Genomic DNA, 23,388 nt, shown 5'->3' on the forward strand with positions numbered 1-23,388 from the left:
CTGGCGGGATGCCGGGGCTCCCCGCTCTACTCTCTTTTCGCTGTGGAACCGACGGGAAAACCCGACTTAGATGGCCTCGCGCCAAGAGCGGAGAAAAGAAGGGTTTTTTTTTCCTTCGCGCGTGAGGCGATGACAACGGACGACGTCAAAATTTCCGCGAAGTGTCGCCCGTACAGCTATCGCTTTAAAATTCTGCCGCCACCTTGTTTGAAAACCGCGCCCAGCGGAGCGGCCGAGCGATTGGCTTGAGCCGGTGTGCGTCGTGTCGACGCAGCGGTGGCGGCGGTAGTGCGCCGCGCGTCCGCGGGCCGCGTCTCGCTCTCGACCGCACGTGAGCAACGTCTAGTTTTTATTAAGGGCAAAATGCTTCGCCTAAATTTAGTTTCTATTCGCGTGATATTTATTTTCAGTGTTTATGTTTTCAAAGCTTATTCATGTGAGTCTATTTACAGCACGTGACACGTCAGCCGCGTCAGCCTTCCCCACTTTCCGACATGTCTGCCACTTGACCGCGCTGAATAACATTGAGCACGAGGATACTGGCAGTTCAAGTGAGGAAGTTCGTGTGCATTTGTTTTGTTGCTTGAGTTTGCTGTAGTCCTGGGCTCGGGAGAGAGCGGCTATCCTCGGTGATTCATAAAGTAAACGCTCATCCCTCTTTGCGTCGATCATGCAGTGCACTTACGCGCTCAGCCGCGCGTGCTGTGCGAGATTTTTACTTGCTCCCTTGTTGCAATACCTTGACGTGATCGATGCCCGCAAAGCACGTCGTCTCTTACGACGGTATCACAACCACGCCAAGTCGAACAGCAGCTCGCTCTATGTTCACGTGAGTACCAGCGCTTCCTTTTGCGCATCCCATTCTGGAAACAGGGATTTTGCGTAGATCGTACGCAAGAGCTTTGCGATGTTAGCGCAAGAGGTTTGCGTTGTTAGCAAGAGCTCGTGCCTTTACTTTGAGCGCGGATAGAGCAGGTTTTCCCTAGATCGTAGACTGCTGATAGGCAGCGATACGTGCCCACCCTCCCGGAGTAGAATCGAGTAAATTTTGGGAAACGGACTATATGTCCAAAAAGCATAAATCAAACACATAAATGCATGAAACAACCGGTTGTCCCACTATCCGCACTCAGAGTTCGAAGAGGGACAGACGGAACAACCGAGGAGCAGAATTCTGCTCAGTAGTGCTGGTGGGCGGCCACTTTGAAACTCTAGCCTGTGAGGAAATAGAAAAACTTCCATGGCGTGGCACGCGGGACAATGAAAAGCCGGTGGCCCTGGGCCAAGCGGGCACACCGAGGAAAGTACAACACGTCAGACCAGGTAGGAAGTGGAAGCGTGACTGCTGTATTTTCAGCAAATAGTGCAGCACTCGGGCTCCGTGCGCTAGCCTGCCACACACCAAAGAGCGTGCCACCTGCTATAGTAAACACGAAGTGTCAACATTACATGCTCCTGTTTATTATACCCTCAATCAGCGCGAGACCAGCTATGTCTATCGATAACACATGGGCTAACTACGGCAGCGGTACAATCGTCCCGTGCCACACGGTTCACAAAGAGCTATTCCTGATCCACGGGCCGACACTTGTCGAACCTGTGGCATCAGCCATCGAAACACCATACCTCTGCGACTTTGCACTTGCCCGAGTCCTGTGCTGACGTTCTGGGCAAAGAGCTCCGTCTTTTATGACCAATCGGCAAGAACATACTCCCAACCACTGCCAGAGGGTGCCGAAACATCCTCTGTAGGTCAGAAGGGCAAACGGAGGTCAAGAGGCCTCGTGAAATCACGGGGCACCACACTGTCGGGTGCTGTTTTATTGTAGGACTGGTGGTGCATGGACATCTGCATTTCACAAGATTTGTCTTCAAATGTTTAATTTTTATGCAAAAAAAAAAAATCGAAGACCATTTTTTGTGGAAGAATCTGTGCTGCGACCTCTTAAAGGGACACTGACAGTGTATTTATGATTGCCAAAGTTTTTATTTGTACATGACATATGAAAGCCCACCTACCCAGACCACAGTTTGTAGGTCAAAATTAGTTTTCTTTCTGCCCAAAAACCGCCGATCGAGGACTGGCCAGTTTGAGTCGTGCTCACTCTTTTCCGTGGTCACGTGCTGTTTTATATGGTTTAGACACAACCACCAAAAGATAATCAAAGTCGTGGGTCATCGAAGGCATACACTCGATACTAAAAATGAACAAAAAATATGATACCCATTTTTTATGGCTCCTAAAAAGCTGCAAATACATTGAATAATAATTTTTAAAAAAGTAGCACGGTCAGGTGACTTCCGGTAACTTCTTACTCCCCAGTCAGTTTCGATTTCGAGCAGTCTCGTTTTAAGACTTTATTATAAATATACATGATGTTGTATCAAAATACTGATTGGGTATTTTGACACTGTAATAGATCGCCTGGCGAAACATAAACAAAATTTTTTGGGGGATGGCAGTGTCCCTCTTAGGCAAACTGTGTCAGGAATTTTGAAGAGCTATGCTTACTTGCCTTCACACGAAAGCAGTAGAGCCAGGCACGTAGCCAGGGGGGGGGGGGGGGGGGGGGGCATGGGGCTCATGGTTCCCCCCCCCTCCCAAAATTTTTCATTTGCTGGGGCCTTCTCTCCCCCTCCCCCCCTCATACAGCATTTTGTCGTGGGCGGGCCCCCCCCGAAACAAAATCCTGGCTACGTGCCTGAGTGGAGCAGTACTGTTCGTGGGTTATGTCAGTAACAGCGAGCTGTGCAGCAAATGCCACTTACGCAATCTATAGAATCGGAAATTTAACAAAAACTCTCCCACTCTCCTGCTCTCTCTGCTCTGTTGAATCTCAGCTTATTAAGGCAGCGGCATTGATTGGATTCCTAATACTGTGAAACCTCGGGGACGAGGGATCAAAGGGGACTAACACGAAACGATCTCAAACTCAGCTGCGTCTTGACAGTGGTGTTTGAGACAGCCTTGTTCTTTGTTCTCTAATCTCAGTAATTGAATCCCTTCTCTAGAAAGTGTCTGGCCCATTCTGCGCTTCATCTCACTGTCACTTGGCAAACAGCAAAGGCTATGATCACACTGATCCAATCAGTGTGTCAAAGGGAGACATATGACTGCTGTACCCTATGTCTTTAGTTGTGCACCATGCTGTCAAGTCCATGGGCGGTTGAGAGACAGAGGAAAGCCAATATTACATAAATTTTGAGTGACGGGCTAGCGACTCTTGGACACGAAAGAGGGTACAGGCAAGAAGGGAATACCTCCTTCTCTTCTCCAACTGCTTAAGCTACGCTCTTGCCTGCCCTGACTTTGGTAATGGCCGTCACGTGCTTCACCTCCGTCGCTTTGATTGGGTCGAAGGGGCCATAGCGTTCACTCTTTATCGTTACGGTAAAACAAAATGTATCAACTGCTTTGCTCTAACATGTGGTTTTTTTTTGTTTGTTTCTTTTTATAACAGTGGCCTTACTGTGAAAAACGGTGCACATACTGCAACTTCAACAAGTATGTGAGGTAGGATGTGATGGTCATAGAATTCTAGTACTAAGTAATCAATCATGGGAGTTTTAATTAATTTCCAGTCAAAACGTGGACCACACCGGGATGATGGAGTGCCTCATCAGGGAGTTCACAACGATTGTCGAACTTGCCGGAATCTCCCAGGTCACCTCGGTGTTTTTTGGCGGTGGTAAGAGTCTCCACACTTTCCTTTGGTGTTTACAATTACCTTTTTTGTATACATTGGCTGCGTGAACACGCTACATAGCCAGCCTCTGAAATTGCCATGCCTTTGGAAGTATGTTCGAGATTAACCGATTAAATAATTGAAAAGGTTTTGCAGTGGAATGATGTTTTCAATACAAAGCTTAGCAAACGTGGTGCTGTTGTAACAAAGATACAGTAACAAAACTGTGTTTAGTCATTTGGAGAAAATGTCCTTCCCGTTACATTTGGTCTAATTGAGTCTTGCGGCATGTAGTTGCAGTAATTGGTGGGCTGCTTCCAAGTTTTCAGAAACTGATTTCTAGAAACATGAGAAACATGCACTTGAAATTCAGACTTTAAGCAGGTTTAGTTTTCAAATACGAAACGAAAGCTCAAGTTGTGTGACATTACTGGTGAACATTCTAGCAGTCAATGAGGTGACCAAAACACTGGCCAATTAGCTGCATGGCAGGTCTTTCGAAGTTGCTCAGCTCACATGAAATTTCTCCCGTGGGACGGGAAGGTTGGTAGTAACGACTTGAAAGAGAGCAAATGCTTCCACCTGGAATGGTGGAAGCATTTGTATGTTCACTTTCTGCTTTTTTTAGTTGAGCTTTCTGTTTGCATGTGATGTTGGTACTGCAGTAATTGTACACACTTGTCACCGCCCGCTTGTGTGACCTTACTTGTAACATACGCTTATTTCTGAGACTTTCAGTTTGGTTTTTGGTAGTGATGAACTGAATCTGCCAAACATTGGATTCGGCAAACCAAGCTTTTGAAGGAAAGTTTGGCAAAGATTCAGCAAAATTCGGCAAACATCTGCGCATGGGCGAAGAACGCGACAGGGCCATGGATTGCAAATGGACGTGCGGTCGTACGGTTGCCATCATACAGTGTAGTACTACCAGCGGTTACGGCGAGGTGCAGAGTAGGCCACATGGTAACTGTGTGTTTGTCAACCTTTGTGAGTGTGGTCCTCTTCAATATTTTCTGCCTCAAGGACAGCAGATAGACCAGAAATGGACGCAAAAATAATGCAGTCCACTGCAGAAGGGACAAATGGTGCTGCACATTCAGGATAACAAGATTTTGATTTCATCTTTCCAGTGATGCAATGAGGTAGTTGCAACATTGACTGTCAAGTACTTTAAAGCACTCCTTGCCATTATAGCAATCCTGTTTTCGGTTCCTGAGTAGTTTGTGCCAAAACAAATAATATAGCTTTTTAATTAGTGTTATTTCATGGTTTTCATCTATTCATATAAAACTAAACAAAACTATCATGCTCGACATTGCACATTCAACATTCCTAACTCCTCCCATCTTCCTAAATGTCTTGTAAATTTTAACATCAGAAACCGGCATTTTAGAAGTTAAAAACGAGACGTTGTGAATATGGAACGCACACTTCCATGCAAAGCTGAAGTGACCCAAATCGAAAAATATGTATATTTACAATAACATTGCTATCTCTTCTGGTGAAGGCTCAACAGCCGTTGCATTCATTTTCACGCACGAAATGGTGACTCGCAGAAGAAGTATAAAACATAGTGTTACCACCTTTTTTTTTCAACTATACACAGTTGCAGGCTTGCGCTGATCAAACCTCAAAACCGAAATTCGCGTATCATGGCTGCACTTGCCACTAATACACCCCGTTGTTGCTCCGCTTCTGCAGAAAGTCACTTTAAAATTACCGGTAAACACTCAGAAATGACACTGATACATTTATCTTGTGTAACATCACATTTTATAATAATAACTGCATCAATATGCATTTAAAAAAAAACCTAAAAACTTTTTTTGCATGAAAAAACAATATTTCCTTTTAGGTTTGGCAACAATGTATCTTTGCCGAATCTTTAGAAAAGTTCGGCAAAAATTTGGCTTTGCCGAACCCTAAGATTCAGCACCGAATTTTCGATTCGGCAAAAGTTTGGCCAGTCACTAGTTTCTGGGCAGCGTCCATCATAAGAGACCCTTACCACCACAAGTAACAGATGAAAACATTAAAAGTGATTGCAGAGCTCATTTAAGAACACACTATTACCCCCGTGAGACATGAGAAGCTAATTAGGTCAAATAAGAGTTTGGCAATCAGCAAGCCAGCATACGCTGCATTTCACTGTAATGGTTTTAGAGAAAGCCAGTGTAGAAAGTTCTCAACTATGGCTCAAGGTGTTCATGCGGTTTAGTTACAAGCAAAGTATTGTCATCACACTAGAAAGCCACAGTTATGTAACTCGAGATGCAGAAATTATTAATAATGAGTGCATGTGATGGTAAGTGGGGCAAGGCAGATAGGTTTCAAGAATTATGCAGCGTGCCTGCTATATGTGTCAGCATAACCTGGCGAACTGCGGAAGCAATGGCCTCGGCAAGTCATGCATGCGACATCATACTAAATCCTCTCCCCCCCCCCTCGAAAGCTCTCACATGCTTCACTCCTCCGCTTTAAATGACTTACGCAAGGCACAGCTTTTGCACTTTGACAACTTGTGCTAAGGTGGAGCGGTACGGGCTGCCCCCCTATGCTGAAACAAAACACACCCACACATACAGTTGTCGACAAAGCCAACGAAGCTACTGGAGAGTGCGGCCTCAGACAAGGCGTACGTCGTGCCCGTGGCGAGTTCCTGTCAGGTTGCACGATTAGTGGCTGTCAACATCAGGCTATCAGCAGCACAGCTGAGCATGACACCGTCAAGAATTTCAAGGTCGGATAGCATGATGTTGATAGCCACTGGTCTGGCAACCAGTCAGCGTTTGGTGAAATTGGTTCCTCTTACCAACAATATGATGCATGTTTGTAGTGCAAGGCCTGACTCTCCTGCTGCATTGTTGGTTTTGTCCTCAACTGGACACCTATACACATAGAGGTCTAGCAACCACAATTGGGGAATTGGTCTATTGTCGGCACCGACGAAGACAACAAAGTTGCTCATCAGCCCGAGCCCGACGACACGAGCAGACGACACGGCCTTTTCGCCTTAAAGGGAAGATGGGGCACTTCTACATTTGAGAAAAAACGCTTGAATTGCGTTCATTTGGCCTTTAGAATAACAGATATCAAAATTATATTTCAATGCGACGCGCCGGAGAGCCACAAGAGCAATTTCAAAATAGGGCTGAAGCCACGCCTCCCTAGCCTTGGGCAGCCAAAAGAGCCGTCGATGACGTCACGGACAGCGACTGTCTTTCGCGTTTTTCTCGCGTTTAACAATACTTACGCAGCAAATGGTTTGGGTATTCGGGTTCACGGGGTAAAAATGCACTAGAATTCACTTCTAACTCATTTTTTCCAAGAAGCTCCGTAGCTTCCCTTTAACTTGGGAGTCGGTCGCAGCATTTGTTCCATCCTCTACGTCGAATGCGTTACAGTCACGTCCCTAGTGGCCAAGTTTAGAATTTTACCCATGGGGTCAACAACTCGAATTATTTGTTTCTGTTTCTAACGCACTGCTTGGCTCACATTGCCAAACGCCTCATCTTCAGTGTTCAGCTGGGACTTGGGCTCGATCAGCGATGCACCAATTGAACTTTAGTCCTGTTGAACACCGACTCAGCACTCGTGGCCAATCTGTGTGGAAAACAACTTGTACAAAGTGCCCCTGATAATTCTATCTTTTTGCCACGAGCTTTAAATAACTACAAAAGCAGCAACCATCACACTGCTTTCCTCAACCTATGTAACAAATTCACTACGACAGATAAGTATGCTTTTCCAAAGAAAGAGAAATACTTTTTCTACACGGACTGGAAGCATGATGCTCGAGAGTTGCCTTGCAGGGACACCCAGTCTGATGAGGCCGGCAGACATCGAGAGACTTCTGGGGGTGGTGTCTTCCCTCAGCCCAGACCCCGGACTTGAGGTGACTCTGGAGTGCAACCCGACACCCGCGGCCAGGCAGACGCTGAGGTGAAGCGGGCCCAGAGCCATGTCGGCTTGCCCGACCAATAGCTGTAACCGAGACACTTTGCTGTAGGGACTTCAAGCGTGCGGGAGTCAGTCGGGTCTCCGTGGGAATTCAGGTGAGAATGCTCTTTTGGAGAAGTTGCCACACACTGTATTTTCCAGACCCGGCTTGTAATTCGCACCCAGCGTGTAGTCTGCACCCCGCATGTAATTCACGAAAGGGTGAAAAATAAAAAGCTTTCAATTAGATAGTTTGCACCTGCTGCATAGCCTGCACCCGGTGCGTAGTCCGCACATAAAAAATGCTCACACACAGTACACCTTGACAAATTATTAGCTCCCAAGAAAGTTTGTGTCATACATAAATTGTAATAAAAATGCTTTCGTCATAATGAATGATCTAGAAAAGATGATTCCTTGTGTAGTCCGCACCTGTACATAGTCTACACTGCATAAAAGTTTTACTTTCACATATGTATAGTATGCGGACTATAGTTGGAAAAATTATGTTAATACCAGCCATCTGTCCATGTTACAGTAATTGTCCACCCTCTACTTTTGAGGTCTTCGAGAACTAAGCAAAGACATAATACCAAGTGCATTCCCCAGACCTCCGAGCCTACTGAGCTAACCAAGGTGCTCATTGCCGTGCACTTCTCCATGCACCCCGGTGCAAAGTAGTAAAGCCCACCCTATCACGTGCCCCTTCTGAACTTTGTCCTCTTAGACCTGACAAGTGGCTGTCCGCAAGTTTTTCAAGATAATTTCCAAATATTGGGTGAACACTCACCACCCCAAAATTCCCTCTCAATTTTGGGGATGCCCACCCAAATTGAGTGGGGAAATTGAATTGGGGTAAATCTAAACTAGACCATCGATTAAATTTTTCCACTGAGTGAGCCTGATTCGGTGTGATGCACGCACTCAGGTTCACCGCCAAATTTTCCAAGAAGCATTTCCCCGCCAAATTTAATGAGAAAACTTGAATTGGGTATAGTGATACAGCAGTTCAACTTTGAAAGAATTTACATGAAAACAGTGCTGTGCTAAGACAGATTGAAAGCACTGAGCTCAACATATGTCTTAAGATATGTAGGTATTGTCGAGGGTCCGGGAGAGATATATATATTGTCTAGCTGCCAGTCATATTTCCTCGTGCACAGATAACTCATGCAAACCCCACCTCACTATTCCTAGAGCTACCACCTTTAGATTCCCTTCGCTGCAGTTATTAGTCCCGGACTGGAATTCGCTCCCAGATGACATTGTAACCTTACAGGACCCAACCGATTTTTAAAAATGCGCTCGGTGCATTAATAATAAATAAAATATATTTTATTTATTTTATTACCTTAATAATAAATAAAATATATTTTAAAAATGCACTCAGTGCCTTGTATGAAATGTAACATCCTGGCAAAAGGAAGATTTACGAGGCATCGACTGAACTAAAAAAAACTTAAGGATCATTCAACCTGCCATAGTTTGTGCTTTCGTAGTATGAGATCGCCACACAAAAAGATGTAGGCAAACTTGAGAAGATACAAAACTTAGCATTGAGATTTATTTACAAACAGTTTAACAGATTTGACTCCCTATCGGATATGTTACGTCTATCCAAGCTGACTGCTCTCGGTCTGCGACGGAAAGCAGTTCGGTTAAAATTCCTGCGTTCTCCTCACTATCGAATTTAAGCATTCAACCCAAACGTTACCTTACACCGAACGTGAAACGCATTAGACTCGTCATTCACCCAGCTTAACGCCTGTCTTCGCAATAACTAACCTGTACAAGAATTCGTATTTTCCCAGAACAATTGTCGATTGGTACAAACTACCTAGCAAAGCCTCTGCTGGCTTATATTTCAAAATACCCCAGTATCTCTTCTTTTTTTTTGTTTTTTCGTTTGAAAGTTTTGTGATATGATGCAGATTCTTTATTTGCATTTGGTTCCTCCCTAGCTAAAATGTTTTTTTGTGCTCCAAGAAATTTCGTTAACAAATTGTTGTGACTCTTTTGTGCTATTTTGTATTGCCTAATTATGCCCAGTATCGCTATATAAATAAAAAAAAAAATGTTTTACAGCTTCTTTCTTTAAATGTTGGTTAACATGTGTGTTGATAGTTCGTCACCCCTGATGTAAAGCCCTCTGCAGGTGATTTAAGGGAACACCAAACGAAATAAAATAAGTATGAAGGATCCCGATTCTATTGCATTACATCCCCTTTGGCAGCAGCCAGATAAAGGGAGCAGGGTTTTAGGTTTAATGCAGTCACCCGTTGCTGTGTCCCCCCCAACGCAGTGCCTGCAGGATGAGGAGCTTTCCCGGCTGGGTCGCACCCACACCAGCGAGGACGCCTTGAGGTGCGTTGAGGAGGCGGAGTGCCTGTTTCCAGGCCGCGTTTCGGTGGATGTGCTGTATGGGCGTCCAGGACAGGACTTGCAGCAGTGGCTCCGTGAGCTCGAACTGGTGAGAGTCTTGAATGCACCACATTTATAAGGTTGGCTTTTGCGGTTTTTGGGTCTGTACCCAAGATGTAGCCTCGACGACGAACCCCCGACGACGACGTCACAATAGGCTCGTTCTATTTTTCTGCACCGGCTGCACTCGATGCACACGGCCCTTTTTGATCTACGAGTGCAACCTGCCTGAAAACACGACCGGAAGAACAATGCTCTGCACTTTTCTGCACCGTGCTACACTTTTCTGTGCTGTGCTACACTTTTCTGCGCCGGTGCAGGCTGGTGCAGGTGAACAGAATGAGCCCAGTGTTCGCAACTGATGATGGAATAGTGACGAGTCCTAAAAAGGGAAATCCTCGGGTCATCGTTTTAACACTGAATGAATTTCGTCGGCCGAATTCCACGAGAAAACTGTCACAAAGAACCGTCACGGAGAACCATCACATCAATTTCCCCGCTAAATTAAGGGGGAAAATCATTGTCACTGACGTCAATCTCCCTGCTAGATTTAACGGGGAAATACCGTATTTACTCGAGTAATAGCCGCACTGTTTATGAAGAACACCTGAGGGTTTGCTTTTTTGCGGAGCATGCGAATTGCCAATCACCTCAATCAACAGCATGATTCCAGCGGTTTACGGGACAGAGATAACGTCTTCACGTGAAGATACCATTCTGTGAAGATTGCATTTGCATGGAGAATCGTGTTCTCAATCTAGTTATTCGCTGTGTAATTTATGCGCAACGCGATGATTGGGTATATATGAGTTTTGCGGGAAAGCAGACGGAAGGGCATTGTTCATAAATAGTGCGGCTATTCGCGACTCCAGCGACCTATAGGGGGCGCCACCACCAAACGAACATGGCGGCTGGGTCCAGGTCGCGTCGGCTCGGCCGGGCCGCCTGAACGGGTGGCGCATTCAATTTAACAGATTTTCTTTTGTTTAATTCCCAACTTTACAGGTATTCGAACTGAGACGGTTAAGTGTAGTCGGTGCGCATAAACTTGCCGAGCATAGTTTTGTTTTGCCGGTTCTTTTCATGTCAAACTTTCTTTCGGAGGCTTCGTTCAAAACCGAAACTATGGGCTCCGGAGAAACGGTAATAGACTCTAATTAGTTTTGATCATCTAAGGAAAGCGGCGATGGCTACAGAATTCTTCCGACGAGAGTAATTTTCAACTAACTCGCATGCCTCGACCATGGGACTTATCTGTCCGAAAAAGGAAAATTACGAAAATTAAGCACGCGCTTCTTGTGCCAAGGAGCATGTTAACCCGCTGGCGCTTCACTAAGCAGCTGATACTCATATTTCAATTCAGGTTTTAGTAGCAATCGAGAAGTCATTTTGACGAGCGGTTTATGTATTATATTACGTACTATGTCCCACTAAAGCGATATTACCTTCGGGTTGAAATATGAACTTATTTAACTAGCTATTAGGTGAACTGCTGAATAAAAGTATATTTGACAGACGGAGAGATACTACTTAAACTTAGCCAAATGGTTCTAGCCGGTAGAACGGAGACGAATGCGGACAAACTGAGGAGAGTCTTCATCGGAGATTCACTCAGACCTCTCTGCATTGAACTTGACTTCGAATCCTGAACGGATAAAATCAGTATTTTTTTGTGACCGGTCAACCTGAGCAATGTAGACGTATATTGCTGCTGGCTTCGACGGGGGTATAATATAAATATTGGAGGCGTGATAGATCCTTATGCCGTGACAGCTTCTAACTTTCCGAGACGCGTCCCCCCACCTTTCGAAAACAGATAATTTCCCTCATTAATTGTATGCAGCGAGCAGGTTTTCCTGATTCAAGTAATTGCGAAATCAACCCAGCTCCTTCAGTGTGGTCCAGAGGTTTTTTCAGCGAAAAGCAGCCAAGATGAATAGCCAATGAACCGGCCGGCGTGGGTGGCTCAAACTTGAAGCTAATCGAGCACATCCAAACTCAAGAAAAGCAACAATCGAACCTTCCCATTCACTTGACTGCAACATTGGTGCTCCCTCCAGTGAAACACCTCGTTTGTCGTCCTTAGGCCACTGTTCTACATCCTTATAAAGAAACCACTTATCAGTTACCAAGTAGTCGTCACTTTGAATGTGATTCGAGACAGATAAGAAATCAAAACGTTTTTCCGTGATTCCTCTCCATCCAAGAAATCGAAAGCAAGTGACTGTGTGTTGTGGAGTAAACGGGCTTTCAAACACGTGATGGAAGGAAACAATCTACTGAGGCTTCACCACACTAATGAACACTCCATCAAACTTAAGAAATGTTCGAACCTTCGTCAAATTACATCGTTCGCCACCGCGCCGACAACACGTGTCCGCGAAAACCACCAGAGACGCGGAGGGGCGCGGAGCGACCTGGTCCGGCTGGTTCCTGGTTTTCCCGCTTGGCGGCGTCCGTTTTGCTGGAGTTGCGAATTGCTCGAGTAAATACGGTAGACGTCGCACGGACATCAAGTCACGTGAAGTCGATTTTCCCACTATATATTTAGCGGGGAAATTGACTTGCCGTGATTGTTTCACATTACCTCAAGTCACGTAATGTCACTTTCTGCAACGTAGTTCTGCGAGCCGGCAGATTGTGCTCCACACATTTTGTGTTCCCTGGTCTTTGTTGGCGTGATCGAGCTTGTGTAATTTTCTTTTCACGTGACCCTGTAAGAATCATGTGGCATGACAACATCATGTGGCACTGTGACGTCTGGCTGTGATTAGACGTCCTGGGGTGACATGATGTCACAGTGGGCCTAAAAACGGTACGCATTTAGAGCACCTATGCGATATACCTATACTCTTTCGAATGCCCGGCCTCTGGCACTTGCTCGTTGCCTTTTGCTGTACCCTGGCCACGCTTGCACACTCGAAGCCCGCGAGACGCCTAAGTGTTATGGAAGCAGGAAGCTCGCTCTGACAACTGAGAGCCTTCCCTGCTGTTCTCATCCTGTCAGCGACCATAGTAGCAATAGCAGTTATCCTCCAGCATGCGCGTTTGATGTGCAGGTGCTGACCCTGGACACTGCCCACGTGTCCCTGTATGAGCTGACCCTCGAGCGAGGCACACGACTCTTCAAGGACGTGCAGGCGGGCAGCCAGGTGAGTATAAGCATGCGCTGCATACGGGAAAAACCTCTTTGTACCGACCTACTAAACGTGAGAGCGGCAGCAGCTGGAAAAAATTTGCGGTTGTATTTCAATCTCTCAATCGATACCGTGTTACGCAGAACTGCCGCGTTTCTGCGACGCTCCTCCCCTCCGTCGTTTCCTGCCTCCTCTTTATTGCGACAACGCGGAGCATGAGCAGACTGTGTTTGGGGAGTGCCACGAGGCAGTGACTTGGGGGCGTTTTGACACGTGGCGCGTCTGAAGACGCGTAGTTATGGTCGCCGATGAGGTGAGAACGGCGGGGAGGAGCTTCAGTTGTCCCACCTCCAGCGCGAGCGTTTTACATTCGACAATGCTTCTGCATCTCGTGCACCTCGAGCGGGCACGCGCAGCTGAAGCACGTCGAAAGGCAATGAGCGTCCGCTGGAGGCCCATTCCTGCCTCGTCAGTGTCCATATAGCTGGATACGCAGAAGTTTGGCGGGCGGCCAACTCTGCAGTTTTCCACGCACTTCCGACGCACGCCCTCCGACAACGGTAAATCCGGGTTTGCTGCCACTAAAATTTGCAATTCGGCATTACTACAATCTCATATGCAGCTATCTGCATATGAGATTGTTTTCAATATTGGATCTTCAATATTTTTCAATATTGAAGCTTCAATATTGGATCTATTCGTGAAGTCCCACCAGCTGGCTCGCCTTCTCAACAAAATTCCATGTTTTCTATATACAGTCGCCGACCGATTTTTCGGACGCGGATAATTCGGACTTGTTCAATATATCGGACCTAACGAAGGAACCATGACCTACCCGATGACCTACCCGATAGAAATAGTGCATATTCACAACCTGCATTTTGGACAGCTTGAAATCTGAAAGTTAGATTTTACGGACAAGATCGTCACGAGCATTCGGTGGGAAACACCACCGTGACTTTGGTGGCGAGCCAGTGGCAACAACGGCTACTTGAGGGAATAACTTATTTACATTCATTCACAAATGCCCGCAGACGGCACGCGCCCTCGACCGACGCTCGGGACGTATTGTCAGAAAACCCCCGCAAAAGGGTCCAACATTCACCTTGAAAGGGGACACATGTTTTTCACGTAAGGCGGAGCAGCGGGGCCACTCACGCCTGTCTTGCATATTCCCAGCGGCAACCCCCTTCTCCTCGAAGAGGGGGTATCTTGGCAACACCGAAGGGCAGCAAAAGATAAACAAACAATAAAAGAAAACAAATGCGAGAAGCTGAACTGCGAGAACACCACACGTCACACGCCAAGGACGACATGCAGGTAGAAATGCACCTGTGCACGAATCCATATGCACATTGAGTGCATTGAAGAGCACAGCCAACGTTATCTACAGCGATGGTGGATAGCAGGCCCGCACTGAAGCACGACGCCTTGTGATACTCCCTATTGACTGCGCTGTTCACCGTGCCGCAGCTCGCCCGTTAGCATTAGCAGATTTTGGTGATTTAATAAACTTTTAGACATACTTAATACAGTCGCCGACCGATTATTCGGACTTTGCAGGGACCGAAAAAACGTCCGGATAATAGAGCAGTCCGAAAAATCAGCAGATTGAAAAACTTGCCTTTATTACTTCCAAGTGGGCTTAAAAAAAGCCGTAAATAGTGCCTTGGTTCAGGTTACGCCTGCGTGCCTTGTTTTGGGGGTTACGCCTCCGTTTCCGTTCGACAGCTTTCTGTTAGCTTGAGAATCACTGCCTTCTTCTCTAGCATTATGGTCGAGTAGCAGAAGAACAGATGGGGCCATGACGTCCAAGCCAGCGTTGTCCAAACTACGGTAGAGCACTATATAGCTCCTACGGAGCAGAGTAGCGCAATCCTTTGATCCCCATGTTTCGCCGACAACATGGCCGACAGAGCAGCTCTGCGCGAGTCACGTGGTACTCAGGGTTCCAAGAGGCGGCCCGCCCTATGGGAGAATACATGGAGGTCGACTCAACACAGCTGATTAAAAAATAAGCGCCAAGTTCACACTTTTCGAAACTAGTCTGTCGTGAAGTTGGTAAAGCACTAAACACTTTATCAAAGTTTCCCGAATATTGGATGAGTGTGCAAATTTTGAGAATGCAATTTTCAAGGCAATGGCGTTTGAAGCAGACGATTTTTGTGCGCAGCGGAGATAGACTTTCTGGGTTGGCCGGAGAGGGTCATGTGAACGCTGTGACGTCGCTGTGACGTTGACGCGTCGTCTGCTGCATGATGCCGTTCATGCAATTTTTTTTACAAAAATTACGTCCTCACTTAGCACACAACTCAGCGTAAATTATACTAAAATGTTCCTTTATTATGTCAAAAACGATTGTCGTTCCGTACATCTCCACAACACTGAAGAAACAACAATTTCCTCACGTTCCCCATGCATTTCTGACCGGAGTTGGAACCTCTGGGCGTTCGCTGCTAGTCGCCAAGAGACGGCGTTCTAGATTGCGCTACTCTGCTCGGAAGGAGCTATATAGTGCTCTAGTCCAAACGAGATGAGAGGTGCAAATCCACGAGCGCAAAATGGCGACTCGCGATGCGAAGGTACGAAAAACAAAGCAAAATGATAATAAAGATGATGATGACGTGCAGCTAAATGGGAAAAAAAGGGCTAGCATAGCGTCACCTAGCGGTAGGACTCAGGAGTGCTCAAGTAGCGCTGCCAAACCAAGCCAACCAACATAGAATTCAAACTGGCAACCAACATAGAATTCAAAATGGCCGCTTCTCGATGGTGTTTTTCGCTGATCGCTCGCGACAATTTTGTCCGAATAATCAAACTTTCGGACTTCAAGCTGTCCGAAACATTGGTCGTGAATATACACTATTTCTATGGGGTAAGTCACGGTTCTGCCTTTAGGTCCGAAATATAGAACAAATCTGAATTATCAGAGTCCGAAAAAACGGTTGGCGACTGTAGATTGAAATATTTGGCGTGGGGTCTTCCTAGGCGATACTAAAGAGAGCTGCATTTGTTTTTCGGTATTGAGGGTCAATTGAAGTTACCCTTTAACCCTCTGACGGTCAAGTTTGTTTCCCAAAAGATGTTTTCCAGTGGTTGGGTTTTGTTTCCAAAGGAATAATATAAAGAAAGGGTCAATGTGCAGGTTTTTTTTAATCATCTAGGGGGGGGGGGGGGGGGGGGGGGGGGGCATGTGCAGTGCTTGTAAGCTGTTTAGGTTTAGAAGCATCAGATGGAAATATTGAAGGCGAAAGGTTTTCACCTTTCTTCCATTCGGTTCCATTTTGGCAAGTTTGCTTCTGCAACATTCCGGCAGTTTCAGATTCCGAATCGGAGGTACTTTACAGTGCTTCTCCATCAGATGGTAAGCTGTCATCCTTTGAATTCAGTTCTGAGAAGTATGAGAAGTCTGAATCGGAATAGCCGGTGGTATTATTTCCACTACCAACAGAGCAGGCAAGATACGAAGCAACCATCTTGTGCATATCACATACACGAAGTGTCTAATTTCAAAACCATAAATTCTCTCAGGAAAGTGAAACACCGTGTGAATATATAGTGTATAGTTCACCAAAGACATAGCAATTAGCAATGTCTCCTTCTGTGCGTGCGGCTTTCGATTTAGATGGAAACTGGTGGAGTAGCCAGAAATGTTTTTCGTGGGGTGCTGAGGTTGGCTGGTATGTCCATGACCTGGGGGAGGGGGGGTCAAAATGCATGTATATTAAGGGGTCCGCTGGATCTTTTTGGGAGGGGGGGGGGGGAGAGGGAAGAGGGAGAGGGGACGGGAGGGTGGGAGGGCACTAGGCTGAAGCCCCATAATCCTCCCTCCTGGCTATGCCACTGACGGGGACTTGCAAATGTGTAATCATCGCCGTACATGTACAGCGATGACCGTCAAAGGGCTGAAGGTACTGTAATCTTTAGTTTTAAAGACGTCAATGGGACTGTGAAAAATTCGATATAAGCAGTAATTCAATAAAAGTGATAGAGCCAGCAGCCTTCTAATTGAACGGGAACACTGAGGAACACTCTGACCGTATATTTAATAACACAAACCTCGGTTATGAAGAACAGGCGGCAGCTTCATTGACAAAAAAAAATAATTAAGTGGTGTTCCCTGATAATTTCATCCGGGCATCAGCTCTCCTCGAACTGCTCCAGGCGTCGCAAGAACACTGTCGCCGCCACTGCACACCACTTTGTTTCGATTCAGCCGTAGGATGTTTCGTGTCTCTGCAGTCGTCGGCGGTCTCCGAAGTGTCTTTCCGACGTCGCTTTGTGTTTACCCTGGCCGCACGCAAGTTTTACGATTGCAGCATCTGTGGCAGGAGCAACAATGGGAAAGTCTGCAATGACAAGCGTGAACGTAGCAGCTCTGGGAATCGTGCGTCAGCTCGGCAGGCATGCTCGTGAGAGAAAATCCGACGTGCGCAAAGCAGTTGGCGATCTTTCATCTTCGGGTCACGGCGCGCTTTCTCTTGCATGAGAAACTTCTCGAACCCGTCCAGTATGCCTTGCTTGTTCCGTAAAACGGTGGACAGTGTCGAACAGTTGATGTCGGAATGTTGAATTCTTTGGCGATTTCAGATTTGGGCCGGGCACTTTTCTCACCCTCGCAAATCTAAGCAACTTTCGATAAACACTCCCACTTCCATACAACGCATGTGTGCGTGTAGCATGTGGTACGCCGCAAGTGCACATTTGTAGGCACGTGCATTGGGGGCTTTCAAGGGCATGATCTCCTCCGGGCTCCACCGCTCTCTTGGCCCGATTCTAACAAGAGTTGGGCAGCGTCGGCCACGGGCGCCGTGGGTGTCGTCGGAAGGTGGATGCTGCTACCTGCCCATGTCAGCGCATCAGCATCGGAAGTAGCGCTCTGCCCTCCGTCACCCGTTTGTTTCATTTACTTGTTTGCCGTTTACCTCGGTAGAGAAGGAAAAGGGAATGCAAAGATCTCCGTGCGCCTTCGTGGGGCTTGCGTGATTTCGCCACCTCGGCCTTCGTAATATGCGTGGTCGGCCGCCGATACACTTTGAATTCTGCGGTTCAAAACGCATGCATTTCGGTCGGGACCACGTTGAACTTCAATAAAAGCGATAATTCGAAAAAAGTAATTTCGTTATTACAAGGGATTACTGTATGTAGGCTTCTCGAAATGATGTGCAGTCGCTGCAGAAGTAAATAGCTCCATGTGAGCTCGCATTTTTTTCCGAGGGGCGCTTGACTGGTGGCCTGCGATAGAGTTAGAGATGACGTCAGGGCGAGTCCATGCAGAGTGGACGGGGGAAGCCATCTCAATTCAAGGGAACCGTTGTTATCATCCGCCTGCGCCTTCGGGGAGAGCGTAGTTCGAATGAAAAGGGGAGATGATTTTGCAGAAATCAAGATCACCAAGCACGAATGAGATGGCTGCTTGGAAAGGAAGAAGGAAACACGTGTTTCCTTCTTCCTTTCCAAGCAGCCATCCACTCAGGGCGAGTCCACTCCACATGGACCCGCCCTGACGTCATCTCTAGTTTTATCGCAGGCCACCAGTCAAGCGCCCCTCAGAAAAAAATGCGCGCTCGCATGAAGCTATTAACTCCCGCAGCGACTGTACGTATGCTGTAGGATCTGTAAAATAATTTAATTAGAACTTTATTTCTTGAGTGAAAACGATGAAAAGGACATGCTCGATCGCGAGAAAAAGGACATAGCAGAATGAAGACAACGAAGTGCTGAAATCAGATCGCCTCAACGAATACCGAATGACGCAACGCACACTAAACACCTCAGCGGATCACAACGTTTCCCACCAATGTAAATATTGTACATAAACCTTTTTTATTCCTCCTCTTAACGCTGTTTAACAAAATCATGGTGCCGAAACCCGGGAGCTAATCGCCAGGAAAAGATGTTCAACGCAAGCTGCAACGACCTCGGTCAACCCAAGCAACCAAACAATGTGAACGACAGCGGCTGCTGTGGACAAGCTCAAGAAGAAGCGAGGAGTTCTCCGATCTGCAATCACAAGGCTCATCAACGAGACGACAACAGCCATGAACCAACCACTCGCGCAGCAAGGCGAGCTTGAAGATAAGATCACCTTTCTTGCGTTCATTCTGACGCCACTTCTAGAGGGAAGGATCGGCGGCAGCATTGACCAGTGCCACACAACCTGAACTAAGGCGCTGTGTATTCTGCAGCTCTAAGCACAACTTGGAGACCTGCACGTATCCTCTGGTGTCAGAGGAAAAAAGGACAAGCTGAAAGTGGAAAACAGGTGCATTAAATGCACTAAACAGTTGCATAGCTCCAGAGTATGCAGAGCCGTGCACAAACTTTCGTGTGCAAAGTGTTCCGGAAAAAACCTGACCCTAATGTGTGACCTTGAGCGGGCGGCGACGGGGCAGCCGACTAACATCAGCTCGACTACTCTTCTGTTTCTCGTCATTTTGCACTCCAGTACGACGGCTCACAATCAAGTACTGCTTCAGACATCCATGATACGAGCAAGTGGCCAGACTGAACGTCCCTACGAGCACTGATCGACGGTGGGACTCAACAAACCTTCATCCGTCGAGACACCTCTGAAAGGCTTGAATGTCTATTGGTTGGAGAGGAGGAGCTAACGATATTCCCTTTTGGCGACTCAGGGCGTGGAATAAAAAGAAACTGTCGTCGTGTGGATTTTGTACTCCGAAGCCATGACGGGCCCGCCGAGACCTTAGTTGAGGCTTTGGAGGTTCCGGAAATCTGCGGAGAGATCCTTACTCTTACCTCATAGTAACATCATCAGAAACCTACAAAGACAAGGGATCACACTCGCTGATCTACCTGTGGGGGACTGTCAAGGCAGTATCGAGTGAGCATTCTAATAGGAGCAGACTACTACTGGAGGGTCATCACTGGAAACGTATGTCGCGTCAACCTTTCATTGACCGCAGTGGAGATCATTTTTGGATGGTCTACAGGGGCCCATCAGGGTGAGCAACGCTGCCAACGTATGCTTGACGACAACCGTTTTTAAGATTGACAATGACGATGAACCTCTAAGATTCGGCCGTGGCGACACTCCTGCGAGGCCTATCAGGAACAACCGCAAACCTTACGGTGACGAGAAACCTACGGTGCAGTTCAACGACTGTGGTGACACTCCTGCAAGGTCTATCAAGGGTGATCGCGATCCATACGACTTCTCCCCTGCAAGCCGCTCGCTTTCGGCGTCTTCTCTGGTTGACTTTTACGGAAGGCCGGTTCAGGTCCTAAGCGGGGAAAAAGCGCATCAATAAGAGGCATTGCAGAGGGAACAGTGTGAAAGGTTTCAGAGCAGGATGAGGGAAAACACGCAATTGCATGAGGCTAGAAGACCCCCGAGGAGCAGACGTTCCTTAGGCAGCCCCAAATGTCACAGAGAGGCGACATACCGCTGAGGGAGAGGGGAGACAGCAAGGAGGTGACACATGAATCACCGCGTCGTCTTGTCACCTCCCGCCCCTACAATTACTTTGGCCACCGGTTCAGGTGCTGACTGGCGAAAAAGCAGCGCAGGCTGAAGAGATGCTTCAAAGACGGTACGAGTAGTACCCGCAGCAGTTGAACGGCAGGAGGGACAGGAACCAAGAGAAAGCCATTGGACGCCCGGTGGAGTTTGAAAGGCAGCCTGTTCAGCCACCTTCGGGAGAGGTTACTTTGTTGCCTGTTGACCATTTTGGAAGACCAATTTAGGTGCTTTTTGGAGAGAAATCCAGCAAACAGGTGGAATTGTTGCAATGGATGTACAAGAGGGCCGAATCAAGTAGGAACATTCAGGAGTCGAAGAGAAGGCCCGTCGAAGAAGTGCACAGGTCTCCTTGCGAGCACAGACACAGATATAGCCACGTGCAAGAGCAAGCCACGGACTACAAGTCCTCCAGGAAGGCGAGGGGCCAGCCGCGGAAGGAACGAGTGGTAGTTTGCACTTGAGTAAGGAGGACATGGAGTTGATGAGCAAGCTTACGCCAGATGTCGGGGAGAGCTACTTGAAGGATCTGCGCAAGGCCCGAATGAAGGAAAAAAGTCATCCCGTGAGAGCGAACCAATTCTTGAGCCAGTATCAAAACACCTAGAAGAATAGAGCGTCCCAGCTCACAAAGTACCTTGACAAGGAACAAGCAAATGATGCCCTGAACGAAGACGTTGACGACAAGGACGACTACGACGACAAGCTCCAGAAAGACCAGCCGGAAGAAGACAGCCCACTGACCACAGCAAGCACAAAGGACACGTCATCCGAATCGAACGAAGACAGCTCGACGAGGGACGCCAGGGCTACCTTTACATCCAGCAAGGCGTCCTACAACCAGACATGCCTATGCGTCCGAAGACATGCAACTCCCTTTTTAAGCGCCGCTAAGGTCAAGCATGCCTACGTTTACAAGTACGGACGTAAAGTGGTGACGAGGCCGCCAATATCCAAAAACGTTGGAAACATGGTCAAGTAGTGACTAGCCACTTCTGGAGGAGATGGCGAAGGGAGTAATTAAATGAACTGCGCTCAGCTCACGACTCTTGACCCATCAAATCCAGTGGACTCGACGAAGGTGATTTCTTCATAGTGTACAAACATCTACAGCCACGTCAGAGCTGGGAAACAGGACGCATAGTTCAACTTTCCCCGGACACAAAAGACTCGTACGGTCATGCGCGGTAAAGCTTGTCTATGGAAGGGTTGTCAAACGACTGGTCCAGCTTTTGTACCCTCTCGGGTCCTTCAACAAATGAGCAGGTGTATGCTTATTGCGGGGGAGTGTTTGTAAAATAATTTAATTAGAACTTTATTTCTTGAGTGAAAACGATGAAAACGACATGCTCAATCGCGAGAAAAACGACATAGCAGAATGAAGACAACAATGTGCTGAAGTCAGATCGCCTCAACGAATACTGAACAACGCAATGCACGCCGAACACCTCAACAGGTCACGTTTCCCACCAATGTAAATATTGTACATAAGCCTTTTTTATTCCTCCTCTTAATGCCGTTTGACAGTATCTCTTACAGGTTGCTTGTATGAAAACCAGTGCAAACAGTATAAGGTTTGTGCTGCTTATGTAATTTATAGTAGTTATTTATTTGGACTATTGGCCTTGAGATCGACCTAGAGGTGGTGCAACTGTTGCGCTATCATCATCATCAAATTGGGGATAGAAGCACGGCTGCCTCCTAGACTCTCCACGTTTGCGCGCGAGATGGCGTAGATTCTTGCATTTATTTTGTCGCATACCATATTTACTCGAATCTAACGCGCCCTCGATTGTAACATGCACCCATTTTTCGAGATAAAAAAAAAAAACGCGATGATTTTGATTGTTACATGCACCAGATTTTGTAGGTTGGATTCAGAAATTAAACTTTTTCTCACTTGGCACAACGAAGGTTTATTCCAAATGAGTCGATTTTGCGATGAAATGAACGGCGCTGTCTCTCGCCGGCAAGGTCGTCATCACGACGCCGGTTCGGGGCAGCGCCCCTTGGGGCAGTATGCATCACTCATCATCACTGTCGGACGACTCCTTATCGCTGTCAATGGCCCAAGGCATTTCATCTTCAGTGCTGTCCATAGCGTTAGAAATCCCGCACTTCTTGAAGGCCTTGACAACAATGGCAGACGGGATCGTGCACCCCGCATCTTTCACACATTCGGCGAAGTCCTGCAGTGAGGCACGCTTTATCCTATTGCTGGTTGTGAATTTGTAGCAGCCATCAACAAGCCACTCAGTGTAGAGTGCCCGAATCTGGTCTTTCACCTGCTTGTTAAGAGAAACATCCAGCGGCTGCAACTGCGATGTCATGCCGCCGGGTATCACGACAAGTTCGGTGTGGTACGCGGTGAGCTTGTTCTTAATGCGCTCGTGGAGGTGACACCTGAACGTGTCTAGAACAAGCATCGCGCGCAGGCCTAAGCTTGTTCCGGGTCTCCTCTGCCACACGTGGTCAATCCAATCTGCAACCAAGTCCGTGGTCATCCACCCCTTCTCATCTGCCCGCACGATTACTCTGCTGGGGAACAGGACTCCTTTTGGAAGCATCTTGCGTTTAAAGATAAGATAGGGGGCAGTTTGTGCCCGTCTGCAGTGCAGCAAAGCATTACAGTGACTCTAGTCTTTTCGTGACCGAAAGATAACATGCGAACTTGCTTCGCTCCCTTCTTTTCCATGGTTATGGTGGCAGGCATATCGAAGTG

The 23,388-nt window shown here is 47.2% G+C and overlaps 1 protein-coding gene across 1 annotated transcript in view; it reads left to right on the top strand.

Annotated features, from left to right (window-relative positions):
* The first annotated feature begins 264 nt into the window (after window positions 1-264).
* LOC8053665 (radical S-adenosyl methionine domain-containing protein 1, mitochondrial) overlaps window positions 265-23,388 on the top strand; it is a 47,139-nt gene continuing 24,015 nt past the window's right edge. The window contains exons 1-7 of the mRNA XM_029972717.3: window positions 265-829; window positions 3,462-3,514; window positions 3,583-3,689; window positions 7,499-7,628; window positions 7,696-7,741; window positions 9,928-10,095; window positions 13,106-13,198. Coding sequence (XP_029828577.2) covers window positions 671-829; window positions 3,462-3,514; window positions 3,583-3,689; window positions 7,499-7,628; window positions 7,696-7,741; window positions 9,928-10,095; window positions 13,106-13,198 — 756 coding nt within the window. The 5' untranslated portion in view covers window positions 265-670. The remainder of the gene's footprint in view (window positions 830-3,461; window positions 3,515-3,582; window positions 3,690-7,498; window positions 7,629-7,695; window positions 7,742-9,927; window positions 10,096-13,105; window positions 13,199-23,388) is intronic.

The sequence above is a fragment of the Ixodes scapularis genome, unplaced genomic scaffold (genome assembly GCF_016920785.2).
Source record: "Ixodes scapularis isolate PalLabHiFi unplaced genomic scaffold, ASM1692078v2 PGA_scaffold1__304_contigs__length_218370807, whole genome shotgun sequence".
NCBI lineage: Eukaryota > Metazoa > Arthropoda > Arachnida > Ixodida > Ixodidae > Ixodes > Ixodes scapularis.